The sequence below is a fragment of the Eleutherodactylus coqui genome, chromosome 4 (assembly GCF_035609145.1).
Source record: "Eleutherodactylus coqui strain aEleCoq1 chromosome 4, aEleCoq1.hap1, whole genome shotgun sequence".
NCBI lineage: Eukaryota > Metazoa > Chordata > Amphibia > Anura > Eleutherodactylidae > Eleutherodactylus > Eleutherodactylus coqui.
The window spans coordinates 224,558,763-224,577,912 of NC_089840.1; the positions used below are offsets into that span (position 1 = coordinate 224,558,763).

The 19,150-nt window shown below is 42.2% G+C and overlaps 1 protein-coding gene across 3 annotated transcripts in view; it reads left to right on the top strand.

Annotated features, from left to right (window-relative positions):
• Nucleotides 1-19,150, top strand: part of BICC1 (BicC family RNA binding protein 1) — a 221,854-nt gene that overhangs the window by 108,611 nt on the left and 94,093 nt on the right. For all 3 annotated transcript variants that reach the window (XM_066600784.1, XM_066600786.1, XM_066600785.1), the window contains exon 3: nucleotides 12,850-12,919. In XM_066600784.1, the coding sequence (XP_066456881.1) occupies nucleotides 12,850-12,919 (70 nt within the window). The remainder of the gene's footprint in view (nucleotides 1-12,849; nucleotides 12,920-19,150) is intronic.

Here is a 19,150-nt window from a genome sequence, read left to right on the forward strand (position 1 = left end):
CTCCTACTTGATCCGGCTTGAGCAACGTCACGGTCAATGCTCCTTTCCTTTTAATGAGGCTGATGGAAATGGCACAGCTTGAAATTAATGGAGCGCTTCTCATGCATGTACAGTCAGCGCTCCATTGAATGTTACTTAGCTTGGGTGGGATGGTGTAGGAGCTGTGACCCACCAGTGAACAGAAGATGGGCAATCTGGACCCTTCGCATTCTTAGGATTGATGGGCTTCCTAACAGTCAAACCCGACCGATCCACCTTACACCCATCCAGTGGACGGGTGAAAACTAGGAAAAAACGCTTAGTAACAAATACCGTGGGGAATGGATAAAGAAAATCTATTTCGGGATTGTTTATAGTAATGCAAATAGTGTCAGTAATTTCAGCATCGCTATTAATCGCCCAAATAATGGACTAATGAGCTTTAGCATAGATTATTTGACCAACTTCTTGCAGAGTCAGGGTTCACTGTTCTCTAAATTACAAGTTAGCCTCCTCTGTATGACTTGTGTAACAGAAGCTTGAAGACTCTGCATGCCTTACCCATGAGGCTCCTTCAAAGAAAACCACATCAAAAATCACACTTGAGTCGTAAACCCAAAAATGGCTAAATCAACTGTATATAAAGTCCATTGGTGGCTACAACTTCTACTGCTCTTTTCGATTAACAGCCAATCAGTGTAAACACTCTTAATGATTGACAAACCATTCATTCACTTATTTGCTTTTTGCAGACATGTTCAGTCTTTCACAAGGTCAATACATGCGTATGTTTTAAAAAAAAAAAAATCGAATCGTTCACTCACTGGTCCAGTCCCCTAAAAGACCAATGATCAAGTGATTGAGTGATTAAAATGTCACCTCTTATCTGAATGTATAAACTGACTGCACTTTAAAGCAAACTCTGACCATTCACTCGTTCGATTGATTTCCCGCTCTATGAACTCATTTTCAGACTGGTCTTAGTCCTTTTTAAATGTGTCAGTTTGTGCTATATATTAGGCAGGACTTGTATTTTTTTTATTTTTTTTTAACCAATTGGAAAATGGGTCAGAATTGGCTAGAACAATTAAAGTTATCAAATCTACTTTTTTTAAAATTAGTTTTCTGGGACTTTACAGAAGCTTAACTGCATTAGCAGACAAACCTTTTTGGATACGGATGTGTGTTACATTGAAGTGAATCCATCGCTATTAGTATAAAATCCTGGAAAACCCCTTTTTTAATTCCTCCACCCTTCTTTTTGATCTGGTTTTCACTTCCTTGAATGAAGTACTGGCAGTTACCATTACGCGGGAAATGAAACTTGGAAGGCCTATGCCAATGGCTATATTTTTTTTGGTACTACCTGCCTTTCTGTTTACAAGGGGACTAGAACTTGCTGATTAGGTCACTGTAAGAAAGCCAGCCGTGCCCTTTTGCAGTTGGACTCATGGCAGCTGGCAGGCCGACTTGTACCCATTGCATAACTTTTCTAAAATGTTTGCGAGTCATAGACTTGGCTCCAGTTGTAGATCGGGGTGTTGATTTCTCTGACACCATGATGAAGAAAAAGGGGCAGAGTGCCCTCTTCACAGGCACACTGCTCGTTATCCTAAATTGAATTTTGTTTTAAAATTTTAATAGAAAAATGTTACTTGCGCCAAAATCTAAACCACCGGTCTTTTCTACCTAATTGAGCAGCTTTTGTCAGAATTTTCAAGCTGTTTATTAAACGTCAAATTGGTGTCTTATAAACCGTATTAAACATCACAAATCATTGTGAAGGTGACGAACATATTTCATCAAGAACATAAAAGGCGATTCCTATCTCGTATTGGTGGCATATTGCACCATAGGATATGCCATCGTTTTTGCAAGGGTGGGAGTCCAACCTCTGGGACCCCCATCAATCTTGAAAATGTGTTGGGAACTACATGCAAGTGAAAAGTTAGGGGATACAGCACTAACTTAACACTACTGACTCTTCATTCTCAAGGCCAATGGTAGTCCCAGAAGTTGTGCCCCAACTAATCGTAAAGTAATGGTATATCATATCCTAGTCATGTGCCAACCCTTTATAAGCTGGGAATAACTGTTTTTAAATTTGTCTTTTTTCCACCTTGTGTTAGAATCCTGGAGCCGGAGAAGTTTTTGAGTGTGTGGGATGAGGGGTAGGAGGAGTAGGGAGTGGTCGGTACTAGCGAACGTACATATATAATTTTATAAGGGGTGAGGCATGGAGTAGGCATGATGGGATGACCATTCAACTGGTGCTGCTGTATATGTAAAGGGTTTGCCATCGAACACCTGTTGCACCTGATGAATAAAGTAGCAATTGGGTGTTACCATCTCTTGACAAAGGGGTGTGTCCCTATACTGATAGCGCTGATTGGACTACTGCCCACTGTTAAAAACATCTGCAAATATTGACAACTGTGTTAAGAGGCGTATTGGGAAAAGTGCGATGTAGAGACACAAAGATGCTGTAGAATCATAGCTTCATGGAAATGCAAGTACTTCAGGAGGCCTGATCACTCCTCTTTAACCCAAGCGGCATGTTAAAATACCATTTAACAAATGACAACAGATTGTAGTCTCTGACAACCCCTTATGTCTGTGAACCCACGCTTCTGTTGCTTTTGGTGGGCTGCTATTACATGGAAAAATAAAGGGAATCCAACTAGATTCCTCGTGTTCATCATACGCCATTTTTGAACCTGTGTAAAAGGAGCCCCGTGTGCCCGGTTTTATTTTGTATTTCTTAAAATAAAATTAAATATATAGATGGATATAATTTGTGCATAATATATATATTAGATGGATAATTGGAGAAGAGACTAAGTGTCCATGGACGGATTTGATTTGCAAAATCCGTGTGCGTGTTCCACAGTTCAAGCCGCCCAAAGAGAAGCATGGGGCATATGTATGTGCATGAAGAATATATATAGCAGTAGCCAGGACACTCGAGCGGTGTGAAGGAAAGTGGGACTTGGAGCGCTCCACCGAATGTTGGAGCTTAATCTCTGTAACAAACACATGTCAGATTAACAGAACTCGCAACCTATTTATATAATATAAATGCAATAGATTATACAATTAGAACAATATATATATTTTTTTTTTTTATAAACCTCTGCAGGCTTTTGACCACCACAAATGACCTAAACCTCTCATATTGAACCCCCTAATATTCTAAGGATGCCTTCACACATGCGATCATGATATCGCTGCGTTTTTTTAAAAATGCGAATCTCATTAGGACTTTCTAATGTTAAAAACGCGTTGCACAAAAATCGCAAAGCACAATCTTGCGGTTTTTGTGCAATGCGTTAATAGAAAGTCCTATTGACATTTGTGTAAAAACGCAGCAATATCATGATCGCAAGTGTAAAAGCACCCTTAGTGATGTTTAATTTTGACTCCTGTCTACTCTACAAAGTGGATGTCTTTTCTGGGTCTAAAGCCTTAAATTTATCCCTCTAGCCAATACCACTGCCTTCATCGGATAAAAAATTATCGCGGTCCCCCCCCCCCCCCCCCCCAAAAAAAAACTGTCTTGTATTAATTTTTGCCCCAGAAGAGGCACAGTGTCTTATTTCCGGGGGAGGGGGGGTGTGTGTCTTACACTTGCCTATCCGACGGCATCCTCGTGCCTCACGCTGGCCTCCGGATCTACGGCGGGCTGCTGAGTCCTCTGCGCTGACATATAACTGTTTCTGATGGGACTTTGAATACCCTGCCTCCAGCAAGCGAGTGCTGCGATTGGATCATGAGTGCCACTGGATCAGCCAATCAGAGCCAGTGTGCAATGAACCAATCACAGTGATGTCATTCACTGAATGGCTTTAAATGATCGATTTGAACGCAGGCTGTGATTGGCTGAGCCAGTGGCGCTTGTAATTCAGTCACAGCACTCGCTTGCTGGAGGCAAGGTATTAAAAGCCCTGTTACCAGGAAGAGAATGCTGTCCACCAGAAGACACAACGGCCTGCCGCAGTGCCAGAGACCAGCACGACGCACCAGGATGTCACCGGCTAGGGAAGTGTTGCTGCTTTTTTGTTTTTAAATCTAGTGTAGCTAGGGCTTATTATCAGGGTAGGTCTTATTTTCATGGAATCACAGTAGGTGAGATCCTTTTTTGTCCGCAATGTCTACTAATTTCAGTTAGTGTATAGTCACATATGCAAAATAAACAGGTTAAATTCCATAAGCGATAACACGTGAAGTGTGGCGCGAGTGGGTAACCTAATAAACATGTTCTATCAGAAACACATTGGCAATCTGGCAGGTTTTTGAACATGCAAAATCTCCTTCCAGGAATGGCAATTGTTGCTAAGTGAAGATAAGCACTTCAAACAATTAGTTTTCTGGAAGAGAAGTTGGTCTGTAGCCCAAAGTCTTACTGGTAGAACATCTGCGGAGCAGTGGTGGTGCTCCGTGCTCCGCTCTTATAAATACTGTAATTGTTTATACGCTGGTAGACTTTTCCAGCATGAACCGTCCAGAGATTTTCATCCCCGCTGTCAGTCTGACGGACAGATTCAAAGCTTGCAGTGATGCAGTTTTCAACATTCAGCATTTATGGGTGGTCATTAATTACATCGAGAAGCCATGATGTTCTTATGGGTTTCTCGATATTCCTGAAAACTATTAAGGGTCAGTTCACACCTGCGTTTTAGGACTTTGTCATTTCTGTTTTTGTAGTAGAGTAACTGAATTCAAACAGAAATCAACATTTTGGGTTTTCCCCCATTGATTGGATTTTTAGTGCCAGTCGGCCAACCGAAGCAAGGCTGGGAGAAGCCAGCAGCCTGTTGCCCCCAATGACTCTTCTCCCAACTTGCTTTTAAAATATTTTCTCTGAAATGCCACGGAGCTTCAGGAGGGTCTTCTCATATCATGCGTTTTGCGATGCAGCGCTAGATTCATCCTCGGTTCTTTCCTTGTTGAGAATTGTATTGGGGCAAAACTAGGGCAGTGACCGCGGTTGTGCAGCAAAAAAATAGCTGTGTAGCACTGTGACCTCATGCTTGGTGAGGCCAATGGGGTCGTGTTGTGACTTGAACTTGATGCAATCGTAGTCTTGCACACCGCAGCCTCATTGCCCTAGATGAGTGAGATTGGAGATGTACAGCGATCTTTGGTGGCGTGACGCCTGTCACTAACTCTAGCCTTAAAGAGAATACTTGCAATGTTGCAAGAAAACAGTAACCGGTCCTTTTTCAAATTTGCAATACATCATTCATCAGCCAAAGTCTTATCTCCTAATGATCCTCTATTTTGAGCGGCTCCTAAGTTGGTGGTAACTGATCAGCACATGCTTTCCATTTGCAGGCACATGTCATCTCAGCAAAAAATGATAGTGATGAGTCACAACAGCTCTTCGCAGTTGATAAAATGCTCAGACATCTCTGCTGGCATTCTAATGGTAATTAAGAAAATTTAGAATTGCCATAATTCATCTCCAGCTGTGGTGATTCATGCGTTGATACGTCTTTTGCTGCCTGTTGATCAGTAGAAAGTTTGAGTAGAGTTCTTTCAGAACTTTGTATATATTCACAAAGCAATATGTTTATGCAGAGTGATTCAAAGAAGCCACCTAGAATATCTTCTGAACGAAAAGACACAAGTAGACTTTGTAGAACACTTTAATTGGTGGGGGTATCTTCTTGGCACTATGGTGGTGCTTGTTGGCTATCTTGGAGGGAAGCTAGTTTGGTTTCACCAAGTAACTTCAATGGGAAGGATCATGGGATACATGATTTGGGGGGGGGGGGGGGGGGGGGGAAGATTTTCATAAACCTTTGGGTGCAGTCTTCTTTTAATACATGCAACCATTTCTTCTAGTAAAATCAGGTGCTTGATGTTTCAGTCTCTAAAAGGGAATAAGCAGGGAGACTGGGTGGTTCTGTATCTGAAGTAATCATGCCAAGCTGGAGGGCTCTTAGAAAGTTTTAATTACAATTAAAGGGGATGTCTGAGTTGTTTTAATTATACTTTTGTGCCTCCCTGCCCTAAACTATGCTTCGATTAATATACCTAAAGTAGTACCGGCTCACTACTTTGGCATTCCGGCAGCACAGCATCTGGCAGGTGACATCATCACTGGGTCTTTTGGCCTGGTGATGTCACATGGGATTCTAATATAGACGTCTCTGCTTGTTTAAGGGATGTTGCTGATGATGATCCATGTGGGGCCTGCTAATTTATTTTTTGCCATAAAGTTTATTATAAACCTACATAAGCTTGTCGTAATGTCACATACAGTACAGGAAAGACACGTAGACATCACTTATAGAGCAGTAATGCGCATCAGTATTGCTAAAAACCTGGACCGCTACAAAGTTAAATTTGGTACCATGTGAGGTTATTTCCAGATGGCAGTTTTATCTACAACACGGAGATGGTCTGGAAAACCAACGATTCATCCAGTGATACACAACTATCATAAGAGAATTGGGCAACAGGTCATTCAAACCTACAGGAGGGCTCTGTGGAAGTTAACTGCTTCTCTCAAGTCTGAAGTCTAATCACTACTCCTATGTCTACAGATACATTTTCTCAGAGGAATGTTAAAGGGGTTGTCCCGCGCCGAAACGGGTTTTTTTTTTTTTTCAACCCCCCCCCCCCCCCCGTTCGGCGCGAGACAACCCCGATGCAGGGACCTAAAGAAAGCTTACCGGAGCGCTTACCTGAATCCCCGCGCTCCGGTGACTTCTATACTTACCGGTGAAGATGGCCGCCGGGATCCTCTTCCTCCGTGGACCGCAGCTCTTCTGTGCGGTCCATTGCCGATTCCAGCCTCCTGATTGGCTGGAATCGGCACGTGACGGGGCGGAGCTACACGGAGCCGGCATCCTGCACGAGAGGCTCCATTGAAGAAAGCAGAAGACCCGGACTGCGCAAGCGCGGCTAATTTGGCCATCAGAGGCCGAAAATTTGTCCGAAACCATGGAGACGAGGACGCTAGCAACGGAGCAGGTAAGTATAAAACTTTTTATAACTTCTGTATGGCTCATAATTAATGCACAATGTATATTACAAAGTGCATTAATATGGCCATACAGAAGTGTATAGACCCACTTGCTGCCGCGGGACAACCCCTTTAAGTTATTTGAAAAGATCCTAGGGGAGGCGAGTAGGGGCCATCCAAAATCTTGCTCTTTTCCACCATGATAAAGTGCCTAGCACAGCAAGGAAACCAAGTTGAGGATGCACTTTAAACTCGAACTTGATCTTCAAGGTTCCTTAACCCTTCAAGACCGTAATTGATTTAAAACCTAATTCACTGCGGCAGAGGGGTCTAATATAACTTTCAAGAAACCCTTCATAGAAAGGGTTGTCTATTTCTGTGACTTGATTTTGAAACCGTTTAATAAAACGATGGGACAACTATGGCCATTGGTCCTCCAAAAGGTTAAGAAGGAACCCATAAGTAGAAGACATTAGATGTATATATTGAATTTCTTTACATATACAACTTTTTCATTTACACCCAAAACCTAGAATATTTAATGTTTTTGGTGGCCTTGACCTTTCATAGAATGAGTCCAGTGGGTTTTGTAGCAGGTTGACCGTGGATTACACCATATAGACATTGAAAGGGTGGAAGTTCACTGCAACAGAATGAGAATGTGGATTGGACAGTTTGCAGCATATGGATTTTTTTCCGTGCGGGGAAAGTTATGTGGATGGGGTCTTCAAAATCTCCTGCCCGCGTATTGTAATATAACTTGCTGCATATTTGCAGTGCGGAGAGTTGTATTTTCTTAATATTGGTTTGTATTATACAAAAGGTTGGAATAATTAAATACCTGGAATCGCCTTGTCAGACCCCCCCCCCCCCCCCTTCCCCAGCCCTTTTGTCATTTATTTGCAAGTAAAAAATGACTTACCTCTACTGTTCCTAAGTGTTAGATTTACTTCTCCCCCTGATGTGCTGTATATCTTCCTGCTAAATAATTTGGGGTTTCTCACTTTGTATTAGGATTTGTTTCTAAGCTCTGGCTTGGCAGAGAATTGTGCTTAGAGTGACTTGACTTCTGAACAGTGTGGATGTAGAATTCTACATTTTTTTGAAGACTTTGTGTAACAGTAATTAATTACTATGTTCTTGTCCACGTATATGTATTTTTCCTTAATATTTTTTTTGTCACCACATTCCAAACGCCATAAACTTTTTTTAGTTTTTTTTTAGTTTTTAAATTCTGCATAAAGTCATGATTTTTACTCTAAAATGGTAGTAGTGAAAAGTACATGTCTATTGATTTACCTGTTAGGGTACAGCCACATGAGGTGGAGAATCTTCAGACAATCCAGTGGCACAGTCTGCACCACAACCAGTTGGTGGACATAAATGGTATTGCAGGTCTTACCTTATTTTACCCCATGCAGCATGATGTTTAGCAGATGGGTCGTTACAGTTGCAGCAATAAGAATTGTATAGTTCACTTTTTTTTAAAGATTTTGTAAGGGGCATGTTTTTTTTTTTGGTCTTACTGAAAGGTATAATACATTGTGATACAAAAGTATTGCAGCATATTACAGAAGCAGATCTGGAGGCCTGTGGCAATGGCAAATCCTGATCGTCACAAGGACGCTGGTGATCTTAGAGTCCTATTGCTTTATAAGACCATTTATGTGCCGTGATCGCTGTTGACTAAACTGTTAGAGGGGTTGTGGCTTTTTTTTTTAACCATGTTCCCAAAGCCACAAAAGTCATACTCTACTCTCCCAGCTGCCTGCATCTCCAGCCCAGAAGCTTCAGGTGTACCCTGTGGTGTAATGTTTACAGGCTGCAGCTGCCTGTATACGGGATGACCCAAACTGCTGCAGCCACTGACAGCCCAGCATTTTAACACTGAGGTCTGATTGGCTGTAGTAGGCTGTGACATGCTTTACACAGGTTGTCTGCAGCCTGTAAGCAAAGACCGGGCATGGAGGGACCAAGTGGCATCGTGGGAGATGCATAGAACTGGGAGTGGGACATATGACGATTTTGTGGCCTAGGGAAGATAGAAATATTAAAAAAGGGTTTCGGAGTTTTTTTTTCCTTTTAAAGGGGTTGTCCCGTGAAAGCAAGTGGGGGTATACACTTCTGTATGGCCATATTAATGCACTTTGTAATGTACATTGTGCATTAAATATGATCCATACAGAAGTTATTCACTTACCTGTTCCGTTGCTAGCGTCCTAGTCTCCATGGTGCCGTCTAATTTCAGCGTCTAATCGCCCGATTAGACGCGCTTGCGCAGTCCGGTCTTCTCCCTTCCGAATGGGGCCGCTCGTGCCGGAGAGCTGCTCCTTGTAGCTCCGCCCCGTCACGTGTGCCGATTCCAGCCAATCAGGAGGCTGGAATCGGCAATGGAGCGCACAGAGCCCACGGTGCACCATGGGAGAAGACCCGCGGTGCATCGTGGGTAAAGATCCTGGCGGCCATCTTACTAAGGTAAGTAAGAAGTCGCGGGAGCGCGGGGATTCGGGTAAGTACTGGACGGTTGTTTTTTTTTTTTACCCCTGCATCGGGTTTGTCTCGCGGCGAACGGTGGGCTATTGAACAAAAAAAAAAAACCGTTTCGGCGCGGGACAACCCCTTTAAGCCTGAAGTGTGCAGCAAACAGTCTGGTAGTTGTGCTGGTGGTAAAAGGAATGCTGTATCATCACATAAGTAGTGCATTGTGAAACCTGCTGTGTTAAGAGGTTAGTATGTATCCATTCCTCTGAATTTATTTTAATCTTATCCATTTTTTTTTTGTTTTCCCTGTTTATCAATTCGGTGAAATGACTTGGCATGCCCACTTCTAATTGCGATGTCTGTCTTATCAGCGGTTCCTCTGACTGCCCGGCTGACAGGTTCTCAGTACCAGCTTACTACACCCTCTACATTTCTCAGGCTTGTAACTCCCTACAAGCCGACTCTTGGCTTGTTGTCTTCATTGTGATTTGCATCAGGACTATTGTGTAACCTCCCAACATTTTTTTTCATTAGATATCTGTGGGATTTCAGATTTTTGGCTTCATCAGAGATGCTTTTGGAATTTAAAAGGATCTGCATCCAAGACTACATTTTTGTAGTCGTTTTTTGTTTTGTGGCATATTATATTGCCCTTTTATTCAGCAGAGTTGACTTGGTTCTGCAGAATTTGTTCTAGAACTTAGGTTTAACCCAAACTGTTTAATAATTGGGGGTTCAACAAAAACCTGTCTCCCCAAACATTGCCTGTATATGGAGCTGGAGGTTAATGGCTGCCCGACACGTGATCGAAGGGCTCCAAACAATACATTGCATAAGGAGTCTCACACGTTTAATGAGCTAAGGATTTGACAAGCTTTCATACGTGAGTCACAACGTTACAATTAATGTTTTCAAAGGATGGGAGGAATGTATGTGGATTAGAGATGAGCGAACGTACTCGTTTAGGGCGATTTCACAATCGGGCACTGTTTTTTTTCGAGTAACTGACTACTCGGGCGAAAAGATTCGAGGGCGCCGGGGGTGAGCGGGGGGTTGCACCACACCACCCCCCGAATCTTTTCGCCAGAGTAGTCAGTTACTTGAAAAAAGCGGTGCTCGATTGCGAAATCCCCCTAAACAAGTACGTTCGCTCATCTCTAATGTGGATCTATTGCGATGGGGTAGCATTGTACCCTTTGACTCCTCATCATAAAGCGCTTTTGATATTTGAGAAACATTTGAGGATATATGGTAACTAAACAGCAGAGATTAATGAGTTCTTTATGATGTCGGCAGTGTTCTTATTTCTTCACAATTTTTTTGGTTTTACTTTTAATTTGCATGTTCATCAGAAAGTAATGTTCCCCAATAAGGGCGAATATACAACAATAATGGATTTTTTTGACATCACATTGGAAGGTGACGGTGAAAGGGTTAAGATGACGCCATGCATTGCATTAAGGTGGAATTTGCAGCTAGTGATTTAGTTTCATGCCATAAATCTAGTGCTACCAATTCGCCAATGGAAATATTTTTGATAAGAACAAAGCGTAATTCCTCCCATAATGAATATGTAAAACACAGCAGCAATAAAAAAAAATGGTCTAAAAGAGAATATGCTGAGAGGTGGTAAGATAGGGCGGAAAATAGTTTCTTCCATGGATGGAAATAAAAGATTTGCTAAAAAATAGTTACCCAGTAAGTGTTTTTTTACTTGAGTGGAGTCACTAGTATCTTCTATTACATACAGCAATCAATATAATAAAGTCGTGAATCTAAAAAAATTACATCAAGATATGAAGCTACATCAAATTTTATCAAATAACATTAAATTTTTGCCCAAAGAGCCCCAAAAACAAGGCCATACATGGTCCCCCAGGCTTATTTCTAAGCAACAAAGTTTTTATAACCCTTTGCTTTGAGTGATTGGGTTGTACAGTTGTGGGCATTTCATCTGTAAGGCCGGGCTTACATTAGCAGGTGGTAAAAAGGTTGTGTGTGCTGGCATGTCATCACATATGGCAGCGATGTTGGACTGCGCATGACAGCATAGCTCTATGGGAGGTGTACGAATATGTACAACGCTGGTTGAAAGCTTCTGCTCTTGTAGTCCAGCAGGAGCACGTTGGGTGCCTGGCTTTCCGAAACGGCTGGAGACCCTGGGAAGGTTCGTAACTAGAGATGAGCGACCATACTCGCTAAGGGCAATTGCCCTTAGCGAGTGCCTGCTCGAGAGAAAAGGTTCGGGTGCCGGCGCGGGGGAGCAGTGAGTAGCAGCAGTCAGCAGCGGGGAGCCGGGGGGGGGGCGGGGGCGGGGAGAGAGAGAGATCTCCCCTCTGTTCCTCCCGGCTCTCCCCCCGCAGCTCCCTGCCCGCTGCCGGCACCCGAACCTTTTCTCTCGAGCGGGCAGGTACTCGCTAAGGGCAATGCTCACTCGAGCAATTGCCCTTAGCGAGTATGCTCGCTCATCACGATTTGTAACCGCTTCTGTGTTCTTTTGCAGCCTACATAGCACTCAGTGAGCCCTATATAGTGAATGGAGAAATAAGCAGTGCAACTTCTTCCATTGGACTTTGAGATTGTCATGTACCCATACAATGGTAGAGCTGTTGGGTCCTAGCAGCCCCAGCTCACCAGTGATTAATTTCATATGGTGAAGTGGTGGGTGGCAGCTTTTGTTATTCTGGGTCGTTAAGAGGGATGGGTTGGAGCCCTGGGGGCTTCACCTGACCACAGTGGTGATGTTGGCCTACAGGGTTCTTCCCTTTTGGGTGATATATTGTGGTGGCAGTGGTCACCATATGGTACTTTGCACAGTATGCTAGTGACTCTCTCTAAAAAGAGGTAGCCATGAAGTGGCTAGTGTCCTTATACAATTTGATTAAAATATAACCACGAACCTCATGTTAGTTGATGTATTTTTTCTCAGCATTATGTGTGTATATGTGGTCTGTTTGGATACATTCCGATAAGTGTTTGATATTTGCCTACATATGGCTTGTAGTTGAAGGTTAGCCAATTATAGCACTTGTGATATCCAGATATTGCTTCCCATTAAAGTCACGGGCGCTTGAGTACGGTGAGGCAGATGAGCATTACTGCTTTGTTTAGAATATAGCCATTGATTTTTTTTGAAAACGAATCTACTTCCAAAAAGTAAGTGTTTTGTCGACTATCATTACGTAAAGTGATACACCGCTTCACCTTTCAATATAGCTGATTTTGTAATGAGTTTCTGACTTTCTATTTCTACATAAATATCCTCCGTCTGATCAGGTCTGTTTGTCTAATCTGATATTTTCATTAAAGTGGTGTCTTGACCAGACTGTGAACTCAAGATGTGGTGGTGAGCGTCTTGCTTGAAACCAAAAGGGAACTATTAAATTACTTAAGATTCATTCACTTTCTTTCTGCAGATTATGGAAGAAACAAACACACAGATCGCTTGGCCGTCCAAATTGAAGATAGGAGCGAAGTCAAAGAAAGGTAATGTTTTTATAATTTTATTGGCCAAACCAGCATGAATTAGAAGCTGTCAGCACTCCAGACTTGTCTGTTCTAGGAAATGCTAGTCTTGTCTTTGCTATTCCTCCTAGAAATTTGAATAAATTGACAACTGGGTGTTACAATTTCCCTTGTCAAAGGGTTGTCCACACAGTCTCACTGGCAGCAGTGATTGGCACACCCAAATAGTCCCCAGAAGTCAATTCTGTCCATAAATTTTTAGGAGTAATAAAGGAGGGAAAATACAACAAATTCTAAAAAATATATATATTTTTTGCTTGTTTTTTGCCTGGGGAGGGAAATGAGGAAAAAAGCTATTTCAGCATTATTTTTTGGGACTTATTTTTATGACGTTCTCCACGTGGTATAAATGTTAACTTTTTATAACATTTTGTGTTGTCACAATGATACTAATCTGTAGGATCAAGTTTTTCTTCCAAAAAAAAAGAGAAATAATAATTGGCAAATAAACTTTCTGATATAGGGGTAATGACGTCAATAAAAATTGTCACCCTAACTCTGGAACAAGGGAAGAGACCAGAGAATCGGAGCTGTTCTCTGCTTGTCCCCTCCCTCTCTTCTCTGCACACTGACTGAAAAGTCACAGCTGTAAATTGAGCATTTCCGACCCTACTTTAAATGGCTGTAGCACCAGTACTGTAAGTAATACCGACATGCCCTTGACTTCACAACTGTAGCTCTGGTTCTGTCAGGGATATCGACAGGCTTTTACTATCATTGCAAAGTAGAACAAGCTCAGTTTGTCAAACTGTAATGTCCCTTTACTTCTGAACGCATAGAGCACGTCCTAAAATGAAGGAGGTGGGGGCTTTAAATATTTTTGATCCAAGTATATCTCTTAGGCTGCTCCACACATGCGCTGTTTACCACAATTACCACAGCATTTTGAAAGCTGCGGTAATCTCGACATAACGTTCCCATTGATTTCAATAAGGTCTTGCAGACATGTGCTTGAACGTGTCGCTTCCTAGCACTGTGATTTTCGAGCCCGGTCTGCTCTTTTGCTGTGTTTTTTGCCTTTTTTTAACGCCCTCATCACACATCGTAATGATGGCATGCATTAAAAACCCGCTGTCGAAGGCAGTACATTGTGACGTACACGTTTATAGGATGCCTCGGTCGGACCGTCCCATCAATCGTCTTTTTTTATAAGCTAGATAATGAATGGAAAAGCATACACGTACATTACAAATGGGTTGTGTTAGCGCAAAATTCGCTATTCGATATACTGTGCGTTCCAAATTTGATGTGTACAGGCCTGGAGAGCCTTCAAAGATCACAAGCCTACATGTGTCCCAAAAGAATCTCTAGCTTTATTAAGCGCGGGTAAAACTTAAATAAGTTTCAACACAGGAAGTCAGGCAATTTAGGACACAGTTACATTATTTAGTGAGCTGATTGGTCGTCCTCAGAGGGAGGTATTTGTGTGGTAGCTTTTGATGTCATCCATCTGGGAGGAACTTCAGTGAGCACGCTCAGTTCATTCTTGAATTTGATCTCATGAGAAGAACATCCTGTTTCTCCTCTCTGCTTGACCAAGACAAAGACCGATATTCCTAGATAGGTTTCTGCCAGTTAGAACTGGTTTGACCAGTTCTTGGACACACAGCACTGCTTCTCCAATTCTTGTGGAGGTGGGGGGGGGCGATGTTCCCTTCCCCCAAAGGATTAGACCATACACAAAATACAGTATATTCACAGTTGACAACAGAAAATACATACAAAATGGTGAACATATTGGATATCTCCCACAATTGTGAACCTAATCTTGTTCTCAGGTTTGCTGTTTTTTAGTTTATACTTCTGCTTAAAGGGAGCACTTTAGGGTAAAAGTGGAGCTCTAGTTTTCAGGCAACAAGTTGCACTAAATTTCTCCCCACAAAACTATATCAATCTGTTCTACAACTTGTAATTTGTACATTATAGTATCATGTAAACATCTGCTCTTAGGAGTCCAGTGAGTGGTCAGACTCAGCGATTGACAGCTAAGTACACACGGGGAAAGCTGCCTTAGGCTGGGCTCCAATGAAGCAGGATTGCTGAGGAATTTTCGTTGGGACCCTCCGCTTGGAAATTTTGCTGCATTTACAGTAGAAAAGTAAACAAGATTTTGAAGGTCTCGTTCACAGGCTCCTGAAAGTGACGTGTGGTATAGAATTCAAACTTGCGACATGTCAATTATGTTGTCTCCACTGTGAAATTCGCCCCCTCTCAATGAGGGGGGGTGTGGATTCTGCACATGAATTCGTGTTGAAACCTGCCCCAAATGGTGCAAGTCTTGAGGCAGGTTTTCCGTGGCTGATCTGCTGTGGTCATTACACTGGAAATCGGCCTAGTGTGGACGCAGCCTCAGGGTCCTTTTATATGGGCTGATAGTCGCCCAAGATATTACTTAATAGTGATAACGGGCGACTGTCCCAATAGAACCCAGGACCTGACAGGGCAAGTGGGCCGGATTCACTTTTGACTGTTGGCCTCTTTCAACAGAAAGTAGTTAATCTATGGACAACTGCCGGTTTACTCCGACTGTAGATGGGCGGCTAGTAAAGATCTCTGGTGTGCCCTGTCTTCATTCAGTAAGCAATAGTCGTTGGGATAGCAGTCAGATACTTAGTTGTCCTGTGTAAGAGTACTCCATCAGACAATTAGAGTATGTTTACATGAGATAACCATCAGGCTAATAGTCAAATGAGGAAATGCAGAGGACAGTCGTCCCATGTAAATTCGGCCACCAATTGACAAGTGGGGATTTGATCGTCCTTTTCGTATCTGCTCACTTAATTAACCAACGTTTAAAAATTTTACAAAATTTTTTAAAAAAAAGGGACCGGTGTAGAGGCACAGTCGTTTATTTTAACTACCTGCAAACGAATCTCTTTACAATCTCTAGCTCTATTTAATAGCTTTCCACTATACTATTCACACTCTTCAATGACCCTTTCTGGGTGACGACGAATCGGATGATGGTTCTTCAGTGTAACAGTCCCCTAGTTACTGCCTGCAAATTAGACTGCCTTTTCAATTTAACATGTTCCCTTTAATCTGGAACTTATTAGACATTTCCAGAATTGTTACTTATTATACCCCTACAGTTCTTGAATTTACTTTTCAGTGCTGGTTTAGTAGAATTATTCCTATTCCACCAGAAGGGGGATGTGATCGTGTAAAGAGTTAACGCTCTCCTTCCATACCTCCCTAATAAAACTTTGTACAGGCTTCAAGAATTTCCATCCGCCACAGATTTAGTTTTGACTTATTTAGCATGATACAATGACTTAAGTACTGCTTGTATTCAGATACTTTATGGGGGTGGTAATACGTTGGCTGTTTTTATGGTGTGTTCTGGAAGTAAATGATCAAAATATTTCCTGTATGCCCGAACACAGAAACACCAATTTTAATGAGGTGGTACTTTATTATAGTGAGTTAAAAAGTGATCATTGACCAGGACAATCGGTTGGTTTTTTTGGACACGTGAGGAATGAGAATTGTTAAACACTTGTTTATATGATTAAATTGAATGATTGAGGAAAGAATTTTCCCTGAAGTGAAATCAATCACTTTTTTTCCGTAAGCATTTGTATTATAAAAGCTAATTGTCAGCTACAAGTCTATAATGTACCTCTCACAGGCCAGCACAATGTGCGCACAGCAGAACGGTTTACATAATCTCTTTTCAGGATAGCATCGCTGCTTGCCAGTTCTGCTGAAAATAACTATTTCTGCAGACACCTCATAACTTGTGGACTAATTCTCCAGAGGCTTACATCAGTTAAGGTTAGGATGAAAGTCCACATACATCACACGTATAACACGGAATACTAGATCTACCTGCAATGTGTGTCTTACTTTGTGTACAGGTCACTGAATAACCATGGACACAGTAGATTTCGATCACTCGCCAAGTGGTGTTCCGGGTCTCATATTCTAAAAACTTTATTTACGCTCAGTTGCAGTTTAGCCCACAAGTTGAGACCTGTGGTGTCCTTCTGTACCGATGGTATAACCACCACCGATCACTAATTTGTAGGGCCTCCGTCCTCCATTCCTCTTTCACAGCAAGTCAGCAGTATGTTCTGTAGTGTTGAAACACATGCTACCTTGTACAGGAGATGTGGAAACATGGCCATATGACTATAGCTATGCTGCAGAAGAGCACTGGAGGATTGGGATACACCATGTTAGTAGTAGAAGTTCTAGTGATCTTGCGCTAAACTCTTATCTTGTGGACTAATTCAAATACCTGGCATTGCCCGGGTTTCCACTCTTGTAGCACATTTGAAGAGTCTCCATCTTACGTTTCTTGGAGTTACAAAAGCTACATATTGGGTCCATTCATCCAATAATCAGAAGTTGATCAGTCTTTGTGAGGATCATATTGGAATGCCTTACTGCTTTATGTACTAGCTCTGTCTCTAAAATTCGGGCTTGATACGGTTGGAGGCTCTGCAGCCGTGGATACCCTTGCAACCAATTATCATTCCTTAAGCTGCTCTACTAAAACCAATGCTGTTTTGGGATTGGTTGCTACAAACAATTAACGGTTCAGTGCCCTTCCCTTTCAATATTTTACATTTGATCATGATCACACCAGCAGTGGGGGCAGAGTGCCGCTCCACAGCAAAGGCAGGATTGAGGCACTAACCCCAAGGTCTACAGACAAGGCTGTCCATTGATGAATCCAGGTTTAGTTTGGGAAGACAGCCCAGTTCCACTCCGTAGCAGTCCCGTTTAGTTCATGACACCACTGCAAATAGGGGTGATAGTGACTGGTTGTCAAAGGCACGCATGAGTGCAGTGAAACCAAATTGCCTTCAGCCAAGCACCTGGAAATGGTTCCAACAGACTGCTCCACCTGTCTTTGGATGGCGGACAAAAAAACAATTGGAGCTGCTTGTGCTTGTCGGAAGATCAGACGATCCTTTCTACTGGTGGTCTGTTGAGGATGTCCTGAGCCCAGTTGCTTTGTGTGCATGCTCTCAAGCATCCACTGGTCTCGACACCACCTAACAGTATGGCCGGAAAGGCCCAGGTCAGACAGTTCGGCAATTTGATCATCCAGCTTCTCTTGTTCCAATAACGCGACCCCTGTTAAACTCTGTAAATGTGCAAAATCTCTGTTATAGAGACATGACTATCCGTTTGTGTACAGCTTGTTGACCTCTAAAGGGGTCCACTACACTCAAGTAGCCTCTGAGAGCCTTTTTATAGGCCATGGGGTAGAACCACTTTTAGGGCCTCAGGTGGCAAGACTGTTCATCTAATCATGCTACAACTCTAATGTCCATATCTGCCTGAGATGTAACTTCATGCTGAGCTTTGCAGCAGAACAACTTCTAGGTGCTTGATTTTTTTTATAGTGGTTATGGTCCCAGAGATATCAACCAGGCACCAATTATTTTGCAATCAAGTATACAGCTGCAAAGAAAAATGATCCCACTTGGAATTTGCCTTTACCAGCAATCTCCTCCCCAAAATGTATTTCCTGTAGCTGCAAATAAGATTTCCCCAATGCTGAGGAGGACTTTTGCTCCCTTTCTCTCTGCAATGCTTTAGTTTGTCAATCTTTCTGTGTCTTTGACACACAGCCCTCTTCAGGTCGTGCCATTACATTTTTATCGGGTTAACCCCTTGAGTGGTGGGTTTCCTACCACCCTGTGGTACCCATCAGGGCAGGTTTTTTAAATGGTCTAATCATTGAATTTCAACTAATTTTGCAGTTGCGTTCCAAGAGCCATAACTTTTTCATTTTTCCATTGTACCAGCCATATGAGGGCTTGTTTTTTGCGGGACAAGTTGTACTTTTTGATGGCATCATTTTTGGGTCTATATAATGTATTGCATAACTTTTGTAAAAACATTTGTAGGGAGATTGGGGGAAAAAAAAGAAATTCTGCCATTTTGTTTTTTGGATTTCATTTTTACGGCATTCAGCGTGCAGAATAAATAATGTGATATCATTATTCTCTGAGTCACACGATCCCGGCGATACCAAGTTTATACAGTTTTTATGTTTCGGGGAGGAAAAAAAGAAATGGGGGGGAAAAAAAGGCCATGTCATTAAGGGGTTAAATGTACCAACTCCCTTCTCTGGGTCATTACGACGCAGGGATGCCACACGTGATTTTATTTTACATTTTTTACAAAGTAAAGGGAGACAAGTGTTTTTTATTTTTATTTTTTTTTATAATT